General features: G+C 40.1%; 2 protein-coding genes across 2 annotated transcripts; one reads left to right on the top strand and one right to left on the bottom strand.

Moving 5' to 3' along the window:
• Positions 1-807: 807 nt before the first annotated feature.
• smc1a (structural maintenance of chromosomes 1A) lies at positions 808-11,878 on the bottom strand. Its single transcript, XM_054608397.1, has 26 exons — positions 11,462-11,878; positions 10,615-10,803; positions 9,842-9,954; positions 9,504-9,707; positions 8,991-9,229; positions 8,613-8,871; positions 8,159-8,299; positions 7,979-8,061; positions 7,766-7,865; positions 7,065-7,172; positions 6,748-6,933; positions 5,955-6,134; positions 5,639-5,785; positions 5,396-5,533; positions 5,193-5,309; positions 4,994-5,100; positions 4,754-4,895; positions 4,498-4,643; positions 4,241-4,394; positions 4,036-4,143; positions 3,226-3,382; positions 2,926-3,080; positions 2,616-2,767; positions 2,452-2,521; positions 2,224-2,334; positions 808-1,687 (listed from the first exon to the last, which is right to left on the bottom strand). The coding sequence occupies exons 1-26, from the start codon at positions 11,568-11,570 to the stop codon at positions 1,607-1,609; spliced, it is 3,696 nt and encodes a 1,231-aa protein (XP_054464372.1). The 5' UTR covers positions 11,571-11,878; the 3' UTR covers positions 808-1,606.
• ribc1 (RIB43A domain with coiled-coils 1) lies at positions 11,257-15,730 on the top strand. Its single transcript, XM_054608398.1, has 8 exons — positions 11,257-11,300; positions 12,482-12,700; positions 12,886-13,103; positions 13,209-13,323; positions 13,589-13,707; positions 14,325-14,561; positions 15,312-15,478; positions 15,637-15,730. The coding sequence occupies exons 2-8, from the start codon at positions 12,502-12,504 to the stop codon at positions 15,716-15,718; spliced, it is 1,137 nt and encodes a 378-aa protein (XP_054464373.1). The 5' UTR covers positions 11,257-11,300; positions 12,482-12,501; the 3' UTR covers positions 15,719-15,730.
• The last annotated feature ends 1,165 nt before the right edge of the window (positions 15,731-16,895 follow it).

Raw genomic sequence — 16,895 nt, 5'->3', positions numbered from 1 at the left:
TCACTCTAATGCTACAGGTTGCATTTTTCATTTACAGAAATATGTCAAACCTTTGAGTTAGGGACACTTAGTTCAACACATACTGATAATGTATCTTCATACCTGGAGTATGTGGATTTAGCTTTGCACCTCATGAAAAAATGTGATTCATAACTGCACTTGATTCATGTTTTTTGCCTAATTCAAACAGTGACAGTCCCTGACTTTTTTTCTAACATCATCTAATCAGGCTGTTTTTCGCTGTTATACACACACACACATGTTGCACAATGATTTTGGAGATGTTTTGAGTGAACTTTGTTGCTGAACCTCAAGTCATCTTTACTTCTGGATATGCCATTATGTTTGATGTTACATTGGCAAAATAAATAAATCATCCAAACATTCATTTCTGTGTAAGTTTTTCTTTCTGCAAACAAACCAAAGATGAAAATGTGAGATCTCAGACTATTAATGGAGTTAGTTAGTTAAACAGGTTAGTTTCATTAATTAACTAATAATCAAAAGTAATGACCGATATGTCTTGAGATGAGACAGTTAGTGCAGACAGAGCCTTGATGAAAAGATGGGTGCATGTTTAGCATGCTTTGCATGCCTCCCCAAGCAGAAGTCACAGTTTGAAAACTGAGACCCTCTAAAAATAGTCTTGCCAAGCAAAGCACAGACTCCCCCTTATGGAATGGAAACTAATGCAGTAAGATGTATTCTGCACTAAAGGTTCAAATTATTGGAAAGACAAAACGGTTGCACAAAGCTGTCAAAAGCAGCACATTACAATGTGAAAGTAAACAGAATAAAAAGGGGCTTTAATAATTCAAATTTTATTTATTGAAGTAAACCAATGAATTAAGCAGACTTGACAGTATTCCATTTTTGTAAAGCAGATTCAGACAATCATTCAAGGAATATAAAGAGACTGTCGTTATTCATACAGTCGTATAACCTCAGCACATTTCCTTTGACATAATTTTCTGACGACATGTTTGACAAAGCTCCATGATCTCATTGTAGCACTGCCAGTTGCAGCTCGCTAAGGGTTTTATTTAGCCATCACACAAGGGAATGTAGCCACAATATTGTAACAACAGTTTCCTGATTTAGCTTTTTAAAAAATGGTAACACATTAAAACGCAAATACATCTGGTAGTACACACAATAGATGAGAGGCAAGTATTTAAAGCACACCATTTAAAAGAGGGCCATACACAGTATAAAAGCTCTGAGAACAAAAACTTGTTTCAGGTAAATGTTTACCACGTGATACAAATTGTACAGTCTGTTAAAAAGGTTTGATTCCTTCTCATTTATACTTGATTATAATTCGTTTTATGGATTATTATAATCACTCTTGTATTGCCAAATTGAGAAAGGGCGGGCTTTTATAAATGTACATACATCCTGGTTGTCGCTGACTATACAACAACAACAAAAAAATCACTAATTTACTACTCTAGCATATCTCAAAACATACATAATTATAAAAACAATAGGAAATAACATGTGGGACCTAAATAATACGTAATCTGTGACTACAGAATAGGTTAGCAATCCAGAGAGAGTAGCAAAAGAACGCCCAATTTGCCAAAATGCTGGTGCTGGTCTCGTATTATTCATTCGGATTTGGGTTGGCATCAGGATACACGGAGAGGTCAAAAGTAAGCACTTTGCTGATGACACAATCTCCTTGCTGTGAGTGAAAGAGAAAGAAAAGCGGTTAATACTTGAATCATATGTACAGCAGATGTTTCCAATGTGGATTAATTCAACAACAGCTCAAGACACTTCGTTAATACTGGCAGGTTTCTGCTGGAGTCTGACCGGATATGTTTTAAGGATGCCGTGTTTGAAACTAGACGTTCCAAATAAAAATTATTATGATGAATTCTAAATCTTTAATACAACATTTCTATAGTATTTACCTAATAATGTGTAGTCATAATTTTTCCTTTTTTATAGGACATATAGAATGCAATTAAACACCTTTCTCAAGGTCATACCGGTCAAAGAATGACCAACAACCAGTAAGGACTATAAGGCCTATTATTTATTAACTACATGTATTTATATCAATTATCTAATTTTTTCCCATTACATTCCAGCTGTATATAACAATAAATTATAGTTACACAAGTAATCAATTTAATTGACTTGGTCCCAAATAAGTTGACACAATTGTATCGTTATTTTGTATTTTGCCATGCAAGACAATATTGAGAAACGCACCTCTGGATAAACACCGATGAGTGAGTCGGCCTTGGTGTAGAATTCCTCTTTCAGAGAAATGACGATGGCCTGGAAGTTCTGCACCGACTGGTCTTTGATATAATTGGCCACCTTGAAGACACAAATGGAACTTATGAGTTGTTGTTTGTATAAAATGTGATGAGTGGCATGTTTACATAAAAAGCATCATTAATAAAACACTACTGAAACAAATATAACTTTACAGACCTTGCCGATGTTAGTGTTGTCCAGAGCAGCATCAATCTCATCCAGGACAAAGAAGGGAGCGGGTTTGTAGCTAGAGAGACAAGCAAGAAATATGTTTTTGACAATATTCCAACTGTTTAATGCAAATAAATAAAACATGTATTAAGACTTTGTACTCGTTTCACCTGTGAATAGCAAAGAGCAGAGCAAGGGCAGCAACAGTCTTCTCTCCTCCAGACAGGTTGTCCATCGGTCTGAACCTTTTTCCTGGAGCCACACAGTTATAGTTGATGCCATCCAGGTACGGCTCCTCTGGGTTTTCTGGGCCTAGGAAAGCCTATAAAAGAGGGACACAATCATTGTAAAAGTTTTTGCTTCAAAATAGGTTTATGTTCTGTGATGTGTGTTTTACTACCATATCATAAGTCACATCTTGTTGTAGGCTATTGATTTTTTTTAGTTTATTGTAAAAAAAACAACTAATTTTAGTCATACCTGAGCACTGCTGTTGCGTGAGAGGGCCTTGTAGATCTCATCGATGTTTGTGGCCACGGACTCAAAGCAGTTATTGAAACGATCAAACCGTTCCTTCTTGATCTGCTCAAAGGCTTGCTTGGCCTTCTTGGCTCTCTTACGGGCAGCCTCAAACTCTGAGGGAGAGAAAAGAGAAAAAGGCATGAGATCACAAGAGATAACATTATTAAGAGCTCTAGAAAGGTACTGTAACCGGCATCACTTCTTTCTATTTCTCTCTCTCATTTAATCCCACCCTCTAACACTATCCTCCCATCTCACCGTCACTGGTCTCTTGGAACTTGTCCCTGACACTCTCTAGCTTCTCCATGGCCTTCATGTTGGGTGCACTGATCCTCTGAAGGATACTTTGCTGCTCGTTCAGACGCTGCTGCAGTGTGTTTGTCTCCGCCTTGATCTCCTCCTCTGACAGTGCATCCTGTAGGACAGAGGTGTTCAATTCAAATTAAACTAGGTCCAGTAAGAGAACATTTCCTCATGCAAAGGTCTGAATCATCACAATATAAAAGTTGTGCTATGATTTAGTGCCATATGTGTTGAAGTAGCCTAGTTGTGGTATGAAAGTCTGTATGTAGTCAACAAATGACTGTCATTTCAAATAAAGAAAGTGCAATTGACTTATATCTCAACAATATTGATAGTCAGTTATAAAAATTGAAGTGGATGGATTATAAATAATATATACTCTAATGATTAATAAATGAATTGTCCTTGCCCTGCAGATTTAAATTCAGTTCATATAGATGCAAAGTGATGTCAAAAGAGCCACGATATCCATATTCTTCTAAAAGAGAGAAAACTGTGTGCAGGGACTATATCTGTGGTTATGGAAACCACTTGTTTGAGCTCTATTCCCCTCTCTGTTAGCGTCATTGTTTGGCAGTGAATTAATGCGGCAGGAACCTTTTGGATCGATCATATTGGACTCTTAGATCGTTTATTTTCTGTGCCTCCATTTAGGATTTGAGTAGGTACAATGTTTTGGTTTGTCTCGTCAAACACAAATACAAATATTTTGGATCAAGTTGGATCGTTTAAATATAAGAAATCGGTGCAGTGTGTTCTACCTACCTTAAGGTCTTCAGTCAAGTTGCTGTAGTCAATCTCTATGAGAGCCTCTTTAGCGAGAACAGTGCTGGATGTCCTCTGGCTGCTGGTCTCTTCTGTCTGGGTGCTCCCCTGGTTAAGAAAACAAAAATAAGAGTGGAAATTTATTTTTCACTCCCAATAGTATCAATTGCTAGTATCAAATCTGTATGAGTGTGTTTGTGTGTACCTCGCCCTGGCTGATATCATCCATTGTTCCAGAACGAAGAGGCAACCTGATGTCCTGCATTTTGCAGGCTTGAAGCAAGTTGTGACGGTCGCTGCGCTTCTGCTCCAGTTTGGTCTCAATGGCTGTCACTTCCTTTTGGAGCTGAGTCAACTCCCTGGTAGATACAAAAACAACATTTTGTAATACTTATCGTATAATATATCCATCATATATATCATATGACATAAAAAAATGTATATGCATTTGCAGCCACTGACTTGTTGGCGCCACCGAGTTTTTTGCGAATCTCCTCCATGTCATGGTTCTTATCATTGACTTCAGATTTCTTGGTGAGGTGCTGGTTCTTCAGGTCCTGTAGTTGTGCCATTGTCTCATCAATGATTTTCATGTGTCGGTGCTCCTCCTGCAGACAGATGACAAAGAGAGACACAAGTGAGAATTAGAATGATGTCAACATTGAGGAAAAACTAGATGAGTTGAGTAAAGTTTTCATCCTTCACTTTATGTATTTACTTTCTTCAGTCGCTCTATTTCAGCCTCGTCCTTCTTGACGGTCTGCTCCCACATCATAACTTTCTCCTGGTCCTCTTTCAGCTGATTCTTCTCATAGTCTACCTGGATACCCAGGCGGGTCTTCTGGGTCTCAAACTCAAGACTGAAGCAACATGTTATGTATAAGGTTAAAACAACATAAGAAACAACATAGGAAAGTAGCAAGAATTGACACTTGAACTGACTCATCAATACACTCACCGCTTCTTTGCAATCTCATTCTGCCTCTTCACCTTCTCCTCCTCAAACTCTCTGATGTTTCTCACTCCAATCTCTTTACAGAATTCAATGAACACTTCATCCTCCACCTGGAAAACAAAAACATTTATATAGACATTACTGCAATGCTACATATTCAAAGACAGGTTTCTAAATGCACCTCACTTTGTATCAGTCTCACCAGGTTCATGCGGTCACGCAGGTCAGTGATCTCCTTCTCACGGGACTGGATGATCCTCTTGATGTCGTTGATGCGAGGGCCAAAGTTGGCCAATTCACTCTCAAGCTTAGACTTCTCCTGCATGATACAAATGAATCAGGTTTAAATGCAACCGTCACTATAGCAACAACAATCAGCAAGAGGAATATACTAAAAGGCTGTACCTGCATGTTGAGGGAGAGGTGACGGGTTTTCGTCTGTTCTAGATCACTCTGGGAGTACTTTAGTCTCATCTGCAGACCATGGGCCTGAGACTGAACCTGACGCAGCTCTGCCTCCTTCCTCTTGGCCTTCATTTGCTCCTACAAAGAAAAACATAAAAGTGTAAATTGTACTGAATTCTTTCTTCAAATGACTCAAGATATCCTGATAGACAGACTGAGAGGACCAATACAAATCAAAGTTACCTTGAGCTCTTCAGTGAGTTTCTCTTTCTTTTCCTTGAGCTTGTCCACTGCCTTCTCATCCCAGCGCCTGGCCTTGGCCTTCAGGTCGCTGGCTCCTCCAGAGATGACTCCAGACTTTTGGAACAGAGTACCATCCAGGGCTACCGTCTAGACAAAGGGACACAAGCGGCGGTTAGGTGGAATAATAGAGAAGATTCTCATCTAGCATATCATCAGGTTGACATGTTAGATTTTCAATCTTTCTGTCTTCCTGGCACAAAAAAGTTTATTATATATGTAAAACATCAGTTAGTGACCTCAATTAAGTCAAATATACCTTGTGTCTGTATGGCCCTCCGAAAGCGATCCTTCGTGCATCCTCTACGTTATCACAGACCAGGGCGTTGCCACAAGCATACTGGAGGGCTTTCTTGATGTGGGGAGGCTCATAGCGAATCACATCAATCACAAGTTTGGCTCCTCGCAGCTCTCTCAGTTTCTCATCCGTTGGTTTCACCTTAGAAAACACAAAAAACACATTTAAAACTCCAGTGCCCTTTTCAGCAGGAAAATGGTTTGATTTTAATCAAGAAATGAATAACCTTTTATAGCTTGCTGTAAAAACTTAATTGTAAACCAGGCACCCAAATAATTTGTTTTTCAACGAGTAGCTTTTGAATGAACAATACAAATTAGAAGGATGAATTAGGGGGATGTTTATTAGCTAATCTAAGTGATAAAAGATGTTTTAGGCAGATTTTATCTTTGTGTTTTTTTCATTTTATCTTTTTTTTCATTCAAAGTGAACGGTTCGTGTTTGTGAGCAAAATGTAACACACGTTTTTTCTTTGACATTTGCATTACTGTCCGTTCAATGAAAAGATGAAAAGAAACGCGTCGTTATGCATTTCGGTTCTTTTCCCGCTGTATCAAACTCGCACCAAACCGTGACTTTTGTGAACTGTTACAGCCCTAGATTAGACAGATTTTATGTCTGACATAAATCTCTTCTTCCTTAAGTTTGATGAAGTTTGATGTTTTCATTTAGAATTGCCACTTGATAGTGTTTACTCTAACCACTCAAAAAGACTCTTGAGAAGGGCAATCATCTGTACTTTCAAGTATATTACCTCGAGGTAGTCGAGAGGAAGGAAGGTTTCGGGCTCTCCTCTCTGCTCCTTGATGTATTGAATACAATCTCTACCAGTCTTCTCCGAGTCAACAATGATGGCGTCCATGTTCTTGCCCAACACTTTAGTCACAGCAATCTGATACTTCTTCTGAGTGGGCTGGCACAGGTCGATTAGACGACCATACTGCAGAAAGAGAGGGAGCAGAACAGTTTTACTAATCCGAGTTGATTCAACATTTTAGGGAGAAAAAAAAAACTGTAGTTCTGCAATCATTGGAAATAATAGTGTGCCGAATACTGTCACAGTTGTCTTACCACAGAGCCAGGGTAAAGTCTTTTGATACTCTCCATGATCTCAGCCTTGCGCTGCTGGCGACTGTTCTCCTGCCTGTCGATTCTTGCGTCTCCCAGCTGCTCCATAACCTACAGCAATAGCCAATGATAATGAGATTTGTTAAAGACTTTTTCACAGTTGACATTTTCACTTGTCAAACATATGTGTAACTAATAACATTATCAACAGGGGTGTCAGTGCCAGGCAGTTAGGTGATAGCTTAGCTCCTCTGCTTGTAAATTGTCCATCTGTGATGTGTCTGGTTCTTTTTTGTCTGTTTCTATTTATGCTCAAAATCAAATTGCCCTTGTGGATTAATAAAGTTGTATTATATTGTATTGCAAGTGTGCCAGTAATCCAAGCCAGTGCATGTTGGCCAACTGGCTTGGCTTCCCAGCACACCTAACAATCGTTTATTTTATTGATCACATAATTTTTTTTTGGTGGAAATTTCTGCAGTGAGAAACATCTATTGATTCACATGGAGGAATGTGGTTTTCTCCTGATCACTTCCAGGGCAAGGATTAGCTATAGATGCAGCACGAAGTCTTGCTTGGGACACTGTTAAAGGGTAATGCATGCAATCATGATCTCAAACATAGCACACTGAAACCATTGACAGTCAGCTAAGAGTCAACATTTGAAGCCATTTTCTTTTCTTTCACTGTGGATGTATAAGCACCTGGTTAAGCTCTGTGTTGATCTCATCAATTCTCCTCTTGGCCATCTCCACCTCCTCTGTAAGCTCCTCCTCCATGCGCTTTTGCTCATCCAGCGACTGCCTGAGGGGTAACAGGACAAAACATTGAATGAAGGAGCATGATGGGAAAAAACTAGTAAATCAATAAGCTGAACATAGCACTGTTCAAACACTCCAAAAATGAGAGCAGCATACCTGCTGGTGGTAATATAATCTTCTAATTTCTCAATACGTTTCTGGTTTTCTTCAATTTCACGTATCTTCTGTTTGATTTTGGCCTGGAGAGAAACAATGAAATAATTCTCTGTAAGCATTTAAATCAGTTAAATCGATTGAGTCTGGCACAGGCAAAGCTGCCATCAGTATCTGATTTACCTCTGTCTCCACTTTCTTCCTCTCCTCTAAGTCGAGGCGGTCTTGGTCGGCCTTCTGGTCGCGGTTGAACTTCTCCAGCTCCTGTGCCAGGGTGGCAGCACGTTTACTGGCCTCCTCCTTCAGACGATGGTACTGCTTGACCTGGGAGGAAAGAAATAGTGGGTGATAACGCCACCTTTACTTTAAGCAAAAATGTTAAAAATGTTAAAATACACACTCCAAAACATGAGATTTGCATGTGCCAGCATTAATTAATTTTGAGATAATTTGAGAAGTACAGTAGTCTGGTAGTCAGATATTTTTACTGCAATCTTAATACAGTATAAATTAAGAATTAGTACCAGTATTTCAATTGTATCAACTAAGTTAAATCTTGTAATAATAAATTATTGAATTATATTACATAATGAATCAATTGGCCCTCAAATGTGTGTAACATTCTAACATATCAGACCTGATTTTCCTCCAAGGTGAGGTCCTGGCCCTGGCTCTGTGCCTCCTCCTCCATGCGCTCCTCAAAGTCTTGCTTGGCCAGCTCCACTGCTTTCATTTCTTTATCCAGCTCATCCATGTCCCCCTTGCGTTTCTTGTACATCTTCTGGGCATTTTGCAATGACTTGCGGGCCGCCTCAAGCTTCTTGATCTTGTGAGAAGTGTTCTCTTTGGCCTTGATGTACTGCGGCCTCTTTTGGTTCAACTCAGAGTCTTTCTCTCTGTGGGCAGAATCGTCAAGTAATTAACAAAGCCCTAGGTCTTAAATGGCATTAGTTATACATTATCTGAGCGGTACATCAAACCAGCTATAGAAGGCTACCATATAACGGTCACTTACTTGATTTCTTTTTCAATAGTCTGCTGCTCCCTCATCAGTCTGCCCAGCTCCTTTTTCTTGTCCTTGAGCTCCTCCTCCACATGGTCCATCTTTTTACGGTCCTTATCTATCTCCTTATTTCGCTGGGCCAGCTCTTTGTTCAGCTTCTCAATCTCAGTCTCATTGTGGTACAACTTGAAAAGTTGCAACTGAACACTTGCCCTGGCCACCTCATCTTTCAGACGCTGGTAACGCTCAGCCTAGTGGAAAGATGGGAGGAGAGGCAGACAAACGGTTTGATGTGGTATATCATATATGTTTTGTATGATAATAGCCTTTCTTTTACCAGGTAAGCAACACTGAGATTAAAAATCATGTGTCATGGTTGAAATAAGGAGCATAATAGTGAGTTAGAGACAAATAACATGAGTCAGACAACACAAAATATACAATAATCAAATTGTAAAACTGATTGGAAGTGTTTTTTAATCCAAGCCGGACATACATAAAAGTAAATTCAATTTGAGTACATACCTCCTCTTTCTCTTGCTTGGCTTCTTTGCGCTCAGCAGCAATGTTTTTCTTACGATGGTAATTGAACTGGGTGTCCTCCTCTGCTTTCACCATTTCCTTCTTCCTACGGTCGTACTCCTGTGCCAGCTCACCAGAGCGTGAGATTTCCTCAAACAGAGCTGTACGCTCTTTAGGGTTCTTCATGGCAATAGACTCCACAGCTCCCTGAAAGGATAATAAGACGTGATTTACAGTTTACAAAAGTTAACAAAAACAGCCAACACCATGTTACCAGATATTTATTTAGCACAGCAAAAATGTGGGGGTCCTAGAAAAGTTTTTTAGGATTTCAGTCTCACCTGGAAGACAAGGAAGTTCCTAGCCTTGATCAGAATGCCAAGTTTTTCCAGCTCTTCACTGTATTCAGGCAGGCCCACCACCTTGTTGTTGATGCGGTACTCAGAGGAGGAACCTGATACACACGGCAAATGCACATTAAAGGCTATAACATTTTTTGAACATTGTCTTATAATAAACATATTCACTACGTTACTACTTTTGATAATTTAATGACAAAAATAAAGTTCTGCAAAGCTTAGTGTGATGTTTCTGACTGAATAGTTTTTACATTTTACATTACAGTCATTTAGCAGACGCTTTTATCCAAAGCGACTTACAATCAGTAGTATATTGCATATCATTCAGCCATTCACACACTGATGACAGGCTACCATGCAAGGTGCCACCATCAGACTCTAACTAACATTCATGCAACATCCAGTCCACACCGATGGCAAGCCTTCGGGAGCAACTTGGGGGTTAAGTGTCTTGCCCAAGGACACATCGACTGCCGAACCCGGGTATCGAACCACCGACCTTCTGATTGGAGAACTACCTTGCTCTCCACTACGCCACAGCCGCCCTCAGTACTGACAATCGCTTTCTTGTGGTTGTGCAGATGTGCTTTACCATATAGGCTTATAAACATTTATTTTAATTCCGCAAAGTGCCTTCTTATTTCTGATTTCAATGACAGGAGATATCTTTTAGGATGATGTTTTTCATTTCACAAATATAGCATTAATGATACTGAAGCATACAATCCAACTTGACTGTCAATGGCGGTTCATACCAATGATGGCCCTTGTGAAGGAGCGTTCCTCTCCGTTATCTTCCTGGTACACCATGCTGACAAAAGCTCTGTTGGCAGCTGGCTTCCCTACGGGTGCTCCATGGATTAGATCCTTAAGGGTCTTCACACGCAGGTTGCTTGTCTTCTCTGCCAACACGAAGCTGATGGCATCCATAAGGTTGGACTTCCCTACAACAACATTTCAGATTTTCAATTACCTATAGGAATCTAATATGAAAACAAAAATATATACAAATATGAGGTACAAGTTTATTAGGGACACTTCTGTTCAGTTTACTTGTTGTCAGAGAGGTGGTGATTAAAGTCAGGTAACTTGATTTCAAAGACAGTAGTTAGTGACATTACATTGGATGGCATAAGAAAGGCTATTTACAAGAGTTTGTTCTCTTCATATGTAAACAACTATGCTGGGCATTATATATATATATATATATATATATATATATAATATATATATAAATATAAATATATATATATATATAAATATATATAGTTCACAAAGATGATAAACTATTACTTTGCAAGAGAAAACGCAATAATATTAACCGTTAACATAGACAAAACAAACATTGATCAAGACCACTACAAATAAATTGTTTTCCACACATGCAACATTGAAATGAGCAGTGCAGGATGGAAACGTTAGCTGGTCACTAGAGCGACAGGTAACGTAGGTTAGTCCGACTGCTGTGGAGTGAGTCAGACAAAAAACACATCTAAGCTACAAGTTGTAACATCTAACTCTGACTGCACGGTGTTTACAGTGAGCCAATGCTAGCGAGAAGTTTGCATTAGCCGCGAGTTAATATCTGCAATCATAACATACCAGATCCATTGGGTCCGATGATTGCAGTAAACTTGTGGAAAGGTCCAATGATCTGTCTTCCTTTATACGACTTGAAGTTTTCGATCTCTATCAGTTTTAAGTAACCCATCTTCGTTGTATTAATGACGCTGTTGTGTAAAAAACTGCAGTGAATATTATAGCTATAGCTAGTAAAATGTTAGCTAGCTAGCTAGCTAGCTAATGGTACCGACCGATGTTTACCGAGCAAGCAATCTCGAGGACGATGTATGCACGCAAATGAATGGACCTCTCTGTTCAATCTATTGCTGGCCTATGCATATGTAACATTATGAAGTGCATATTCAGTTTAATCATCTAAATAGCGTCATAATCTTAAACAAATAGACGCGATGCGGCTGTGACAACAATGCGCCATTTTACAATCTCACAGGAAGACCCTCGAGCGCGCGAGATACGAAACCTCGTGGTTTATCGCGAGACCAACGGAGTTGTTCTCATGACAACAGTATTGAGCCCCTTATTCCACCACTAATGTAATAGTAGCCTTTCTGAGTTACACAACACATTATGTTGGTTTACAAGAGCCTTGATGTTTGGTTGTTTGTGATTTATTTCACCAAAGCAATAAGCATGCGGCTGCATATACAGTGAGTTACCATGGTTACCCAGGGCATTCAAACACAACAGGATAAGGCTTTTGAAACAGGTAACTCCTGTGTTGGTGCTCTGTTGGCCACAAGGCCCTTTGGTGCCTTTAGTAAGCACATTTTCGGATAAAAGTTTTACACCAGAGGTAAGTACTGCTTAGCATCCATGATCTCTGTTATTTATGTCTATACACAGGTGAGTTTGGAAACATGCATCAAATACAGTCTAAACCTCTAAAGGCATTGGTGTGGTTATATCAGACCAGAATAGGATCACATCTGGCAGAAGATTAATACATCAGGGTCTGATGGTTCATTTAACACAGTCATTATGTTCCAGCATGGGTATCAACCATAATAATTGATGTAATGCTATGTCTCCTCCCTCCAGGTTCATTAAAAACTGAGAAAATGTACAAAGTGGATTTGCCTGTAGACCCATCCATAGAAAATGCTGTTGAAAGGCGAAGGTCTGCAGAAACAACACGCAAGGCCAGGATCTTCAACACCCGACTGCGTGTGTTGGGCCTCGACCTTGATGCTCTCAACCAACAGGTCCAGGAGAAAAAACATCAGCAAAACATGGAGGAACATCGGGGCAGAGCTTTTGGTAACCTATGGGCGTGATGAGAGCCATGTAGGGGTCAGAATTAAATCACTTGAACACACCATTATTCACCTATAAATACTGAATCCCCCAATCCAAAGAATATTGTTTTAGGTAATCTCCATATATGAAATCATCTTTCACCACTAATGAGCATTGATCAAAAGTTTATTTTCATTGCATTGCAGATAAGCTGAGAGAATGTCATGATGAAGCACTGTTTCATCATGACATTGATGAAAGAGAGAAGCGAGCAGCTTTACACACTGACCTGACCCAGTATTGGGCCACTCATCAACGTGGAGAGGACTCACGCGATGCTGATCTCGAGTGTGACCTGAAGGGGGCATTCATGATCCCCATTCCAGAGGGTGAGCTGGGGCCTGCCAGTATGAACATATTTCAGGTAGGAACTTGGTGTGCATCAAAAACCTATGGAACAAAATCCAACAAATGATTAAATAAATAATTAAGTTACACCCCCATTAACCACTTTTCCTGTTTCATACAGGGAGAGGGCATCGGAGAAGAGCAGAAGAGGAGAGAACTAATGAAAAAGACGGACAGAGATCTGCAAGCACAGAAGGAAGACAATGAGAGAAGGCTCGCGGGAGACAAGCATAGAGGTGAAAAGAGACAAACATAAGCACACACACACATTTGATCACTGGTGAGCTAATATGTTGTATGCTACAGCCTCCAACACACGGTTTATGCTTTCCTGCACAAACAATCACACACTCCTACGCACTGCCCTTATTGCCAGGTGGCATTGATGGATGCTCATCCACGAGAGCAGTTATGAATGTGTGAGTGTGTCGTTGAAGAGCTTTGTACAATAGGCAATGACTAATTCAGGTGTGAAAAACACAACTTGTATGTGTGTCACAGAGATGCTGGTGAGCAAAGAGCTGGTGCATCAGGACCGTAGGGGGCTTCAGCTACGTGCACTAGAGGAGGAGTGTAAGAAAGCTGAACGCATCGCACTCGACAACTACAATCAGGCTCTGGTACAGTACACACATATGCACAGTGCACATACAGATGGACACACAGATGCACACACCACCTGCCGATGTGGATGCTCAAAGCGAAATCCACTGGGGTTTTGAGCCCTGTCGTGGTGTTCTCAGGTGGGATTTTGAAATTGAAATAGCTAATTGAGAATGTTAAGTGATGCGTACACACACTTGCTGCAGGAGGGTGGCCATCATATTAGTTGGTACCAAGCAGCATGGATGGTTAAACTGCTTTGATGTATGCGTGGGCCCTGTCTGTTTTTAAAAGCCTCCATTTAGCTCTCCCCTCATTTGCCTGAACGCACTCGGCTGAATCCTCCATTGGGAGGCATCATTATAAATCCTTCAGGTCATGGTATTTTTCATGACAATTATGTGGTTTCTCTAATAACCACTCCCATGCACAATGCACAAGCAAACTCAACTGACTGATTGGATCTCTCAGGAGGATATTCACCATATGGCTGACTCTTGGCTCTATGTTAGAAGTAATCACATATAAAAGGTCGGGTTTCGTAAAGCTCCTGCTATTCTAACCACCAAGGGAATGATCAATCAACTGTCCCCACGTCAGTGGTGAGGCCTCACCATGTCCTGCTCCCCCACAGGCTGCAGAGCAGGCAATGACACTGAAGGAGCAGCACAGGAGAGAGGAAAGGGAGAATCTTGCTGAGGTGCGGCACACTCTGACATCCGACATGATGACTGAGTGTGCAGAGGCAACGGCGAGAGAGGTGGGAGGAGGGAGGCTGCCACAGGTTCTGGTAGACAGATGGAAGGGGATGAGCCCTGAGCAACTGAGCGCCATCCACAGAGAGAGAGAAGAACAGCGTCTTGAGAGACAGGTACTGGAGTGACTCTAAAACACAATGCAACTCTACCACACACAGGTTACGGTGAGCAATTCACGGTCAACACACATCCTGCTTTGCTCCAAGCTCCTCTTCAGTTCTGTCTTTCTGCAAAATTATGTCAAAACTGTCATTCCCAACCTTTTGACTTGTGACCCCTTAACATTAAACCTTTGAGAGGTGACAAATTTAAAGAAAGTTTCTTATCTACCTTTATACTTCTGTTTAACACGCTAGTCTAAAATGTCCAAAAATCAACAAACCATACAGTGACTTTTTTTGCTCCGTATGGTTCTGAATTCATTAAATTTCTCTACTAATTTATTCTGTTTATTTTCCTTAATGTGTCATCCATCTTTTTGTCTACTTGTAAACCTTTCCTCACATGTTGCATCTGTGTAAAGGTTGTTACCAGAAAGGTATTATTCATTTTCAGAAAAAAATAATAAAAAAATATACTGTATATATAAATATATACTTTTTAGAGGCTTGAATCAATTAAATCAAAAAAGAAAGCCTAAAAATAAACCTAATTTTGTTAAGCAGAAAAACTATTTTTTTCTGCTTTCTTAGCCTATTAATTATCTTCTCAGATTTATCATGCAGACTTTGAGTCCTAAGGTTCAGGTCCTTAACCACTCCTTCATAAGAAAACAAACGAAAGAGGGTTTTTTAAATGCAATATTACATATAACACTTTCACTCAGGTTTAGCATTTAGACCTTTTTTCCTTTCCATCTTTAGAGACAACGTGAAGCTGAGAAGATGCAGGATGCAGCTTTGGAATTCCAACTCCTGAAGCTTTCCAGAGAAGCAGAGGAAGAGGAGAGGAGAGCAGAGGAGCTGAGGAGAGAGAAGAGGATTCAGACAGACCGTTACAACATGCAGCTGGCCAGAGAGCAACAGGCATAGTGAGCACTGCACGCACATAAACTGACTATTCAGGCACTAGTCAGCAAATGTATTTTGTGTGTAGGTGATAATGTACTATAATGCAGGATTCAGATTTAAATAACCATTTTTAGGAACAGTTACTCACTGTGTGTTTGTGTGTGGCTCTGTCTCCCAGCCAGGAGTACCTGAACAAGAAGCTATACACCAACAAACCCAGCAAGGACTACTTTTATCAATTCAACACCAGCTCCCGCTGACAACCACACAATGTATACAGGCTTGTTATACTCCCAACTCAATTTGAATTGAATGTTGTTTAATCAATAAAGCCTACTAATTTTGAAGTGACACCATGCATTGATTTTATCTGCAGATACTGATGACAAAGAAGGGACTTTTTTTGTTTTTTTGGTAGATTGTTCCACGTATTTTATTTTTCAGTCAGAAAACCAGTTACAGTGGTAGATTCATATTGCAGTTACAGTTATATTGGCCCCATATGTATTACACGTCCACCCACCTCCTGTCGTTTACCCATGATACATATAGATACCATCAGTCCCATTGTGCACAGCACACAACATAAAGAGGCACATCTAAACCCGGCTGTGACACACACTTCCTACCACTACTTCCTCCCTTCTTCTCTCCCTTATTTTCACTTACCCCTCCCCTTCCACTCAGGCATTGTTGTTTAAAATCTGTCTGTTTTTTTCTGAGAGCTTCTGAAAATGAACCAATTCACTTTTTTTACACATTAAAAAAAGGGGAAAAACAACAGCGGGAAAAAAAAGACCAGTGTCCTCAACCTTCCCCTCGACACATGAAAAGCAAAGAGTGAGTGGCAGTCGAGTGAGTATCTGTGTGTGTGTGTGTACACTCATTCCTCATTCAAAGCTAACATTTGCCCCGAACACTGACAAACACAATGTTTAGCAGCAGATAGTTAAGTTAGAATATTGGCATATTTTGCGTCATTCATCGCTCCTGTATGAAAATAGATTTTCAAAAGCTTTATTTGTCCTGAGTGTGTCTGTGTAACCAACACAGGGAGCTTACACACACCTCCTTCAGTGCCACTAGCCTGTTAAGACATCCCATACACTTTACCTCAGGGAATGTCGGTTGGAGTTTGGCGAGTTTCAAGCTTTGATTCAAATAGGGAGAACTGAGGCAGCAAGGTTGCATATAGGTACTCCCTGTAGCATGCACAAACCAGCTCACTGCATCACTGCCTCTCATAACTGCATCAGACAAAAACTCAACAGATATTCACTGCGCTGCAATTAATTGCAAGATGGTTGCCGGCATTAACGGATATAGCTTTCATTGTAATGGAATTACTACTATCACTGACAATAATACAAATTATTTCGATTTTTGAATTTTGAAAAAGTTTGCAAACATTTATGGAACAATGTTGATTTTTTTTTA

The sequence above is a fragment of the Anoplopoma fimbria genome, chromosome 12 (genome assembly GCF_027596085.1).
Source record: "Anoplopoma fimbria isolate UVic2021 breed Golden Eagle Sablefish chromosome 12, Afim_UVic_2022, whole genome shotgun sequence".
NCBI classification, from domain to species: domain Eukaryota; kingdom Metazoa; phylum Chordata; class Actinopteri; order Perciformes; family Anoplopomatidae; genus Anoplopoma; species Anoplopoma fimbria.
The sequence above is the reverse complement of the archived record's forward strand: the minus strand, read 5'-3'. Positions and strand labels throughout refer to the sequence as shown.

What these genes read in the sequence shown, in the direction of transcription:
- smc1a (XM_054608397.1), bottom strand. Translation starts at nt 11,570, where the DNA reads ATGGGTTACTTAAAACTGATAGAGATCGAAAACTTCAAGTCGTATAAA. An exon ending in GGAACTTCCTTGTCTTCCAG is followed by an intron (nt 9,708 to 9,841) that starts GTGAGACTGAAA and finishes TTATCCTTTCAG; the next exon opens with GGAGCTGTGGAGTCTATTGC. An exon ending in TCAACACAGAGCTTAACCAG is followed by an intron (nt 7,173 to 7,765) that starts GTGCTTATACAT and finishes CTATTGCTGTAG; the next exon opens with GTTATGGAGCAGCTGGGAGA.
- ribc1 (XM_054608398.1), top strand. Translation starts at nt 12,502, where the DNA reads ATGTACAAAGTGGATTTGCCTGTAGACCCATCCATAGAAAATGCTGTT. An exon ending in CCAGTATGAACATATTTCAG is followed by an intron (nt 13,104 to 13,208) that starts GTAGGAACTTGG and finishes TGTTTCATACAG; the next exon opens with GGAGAGGGCATCGGAGAAGA. An exon ending in CGCGGGAGACAAGCATAGAG is followed by an intron (nt 13,324 to 13,588) that starts GTGAAAAGAGAC and finishes TGTGTGTCACAG; the next exon opens with AGATGCTGGTGAGCAAAGAG.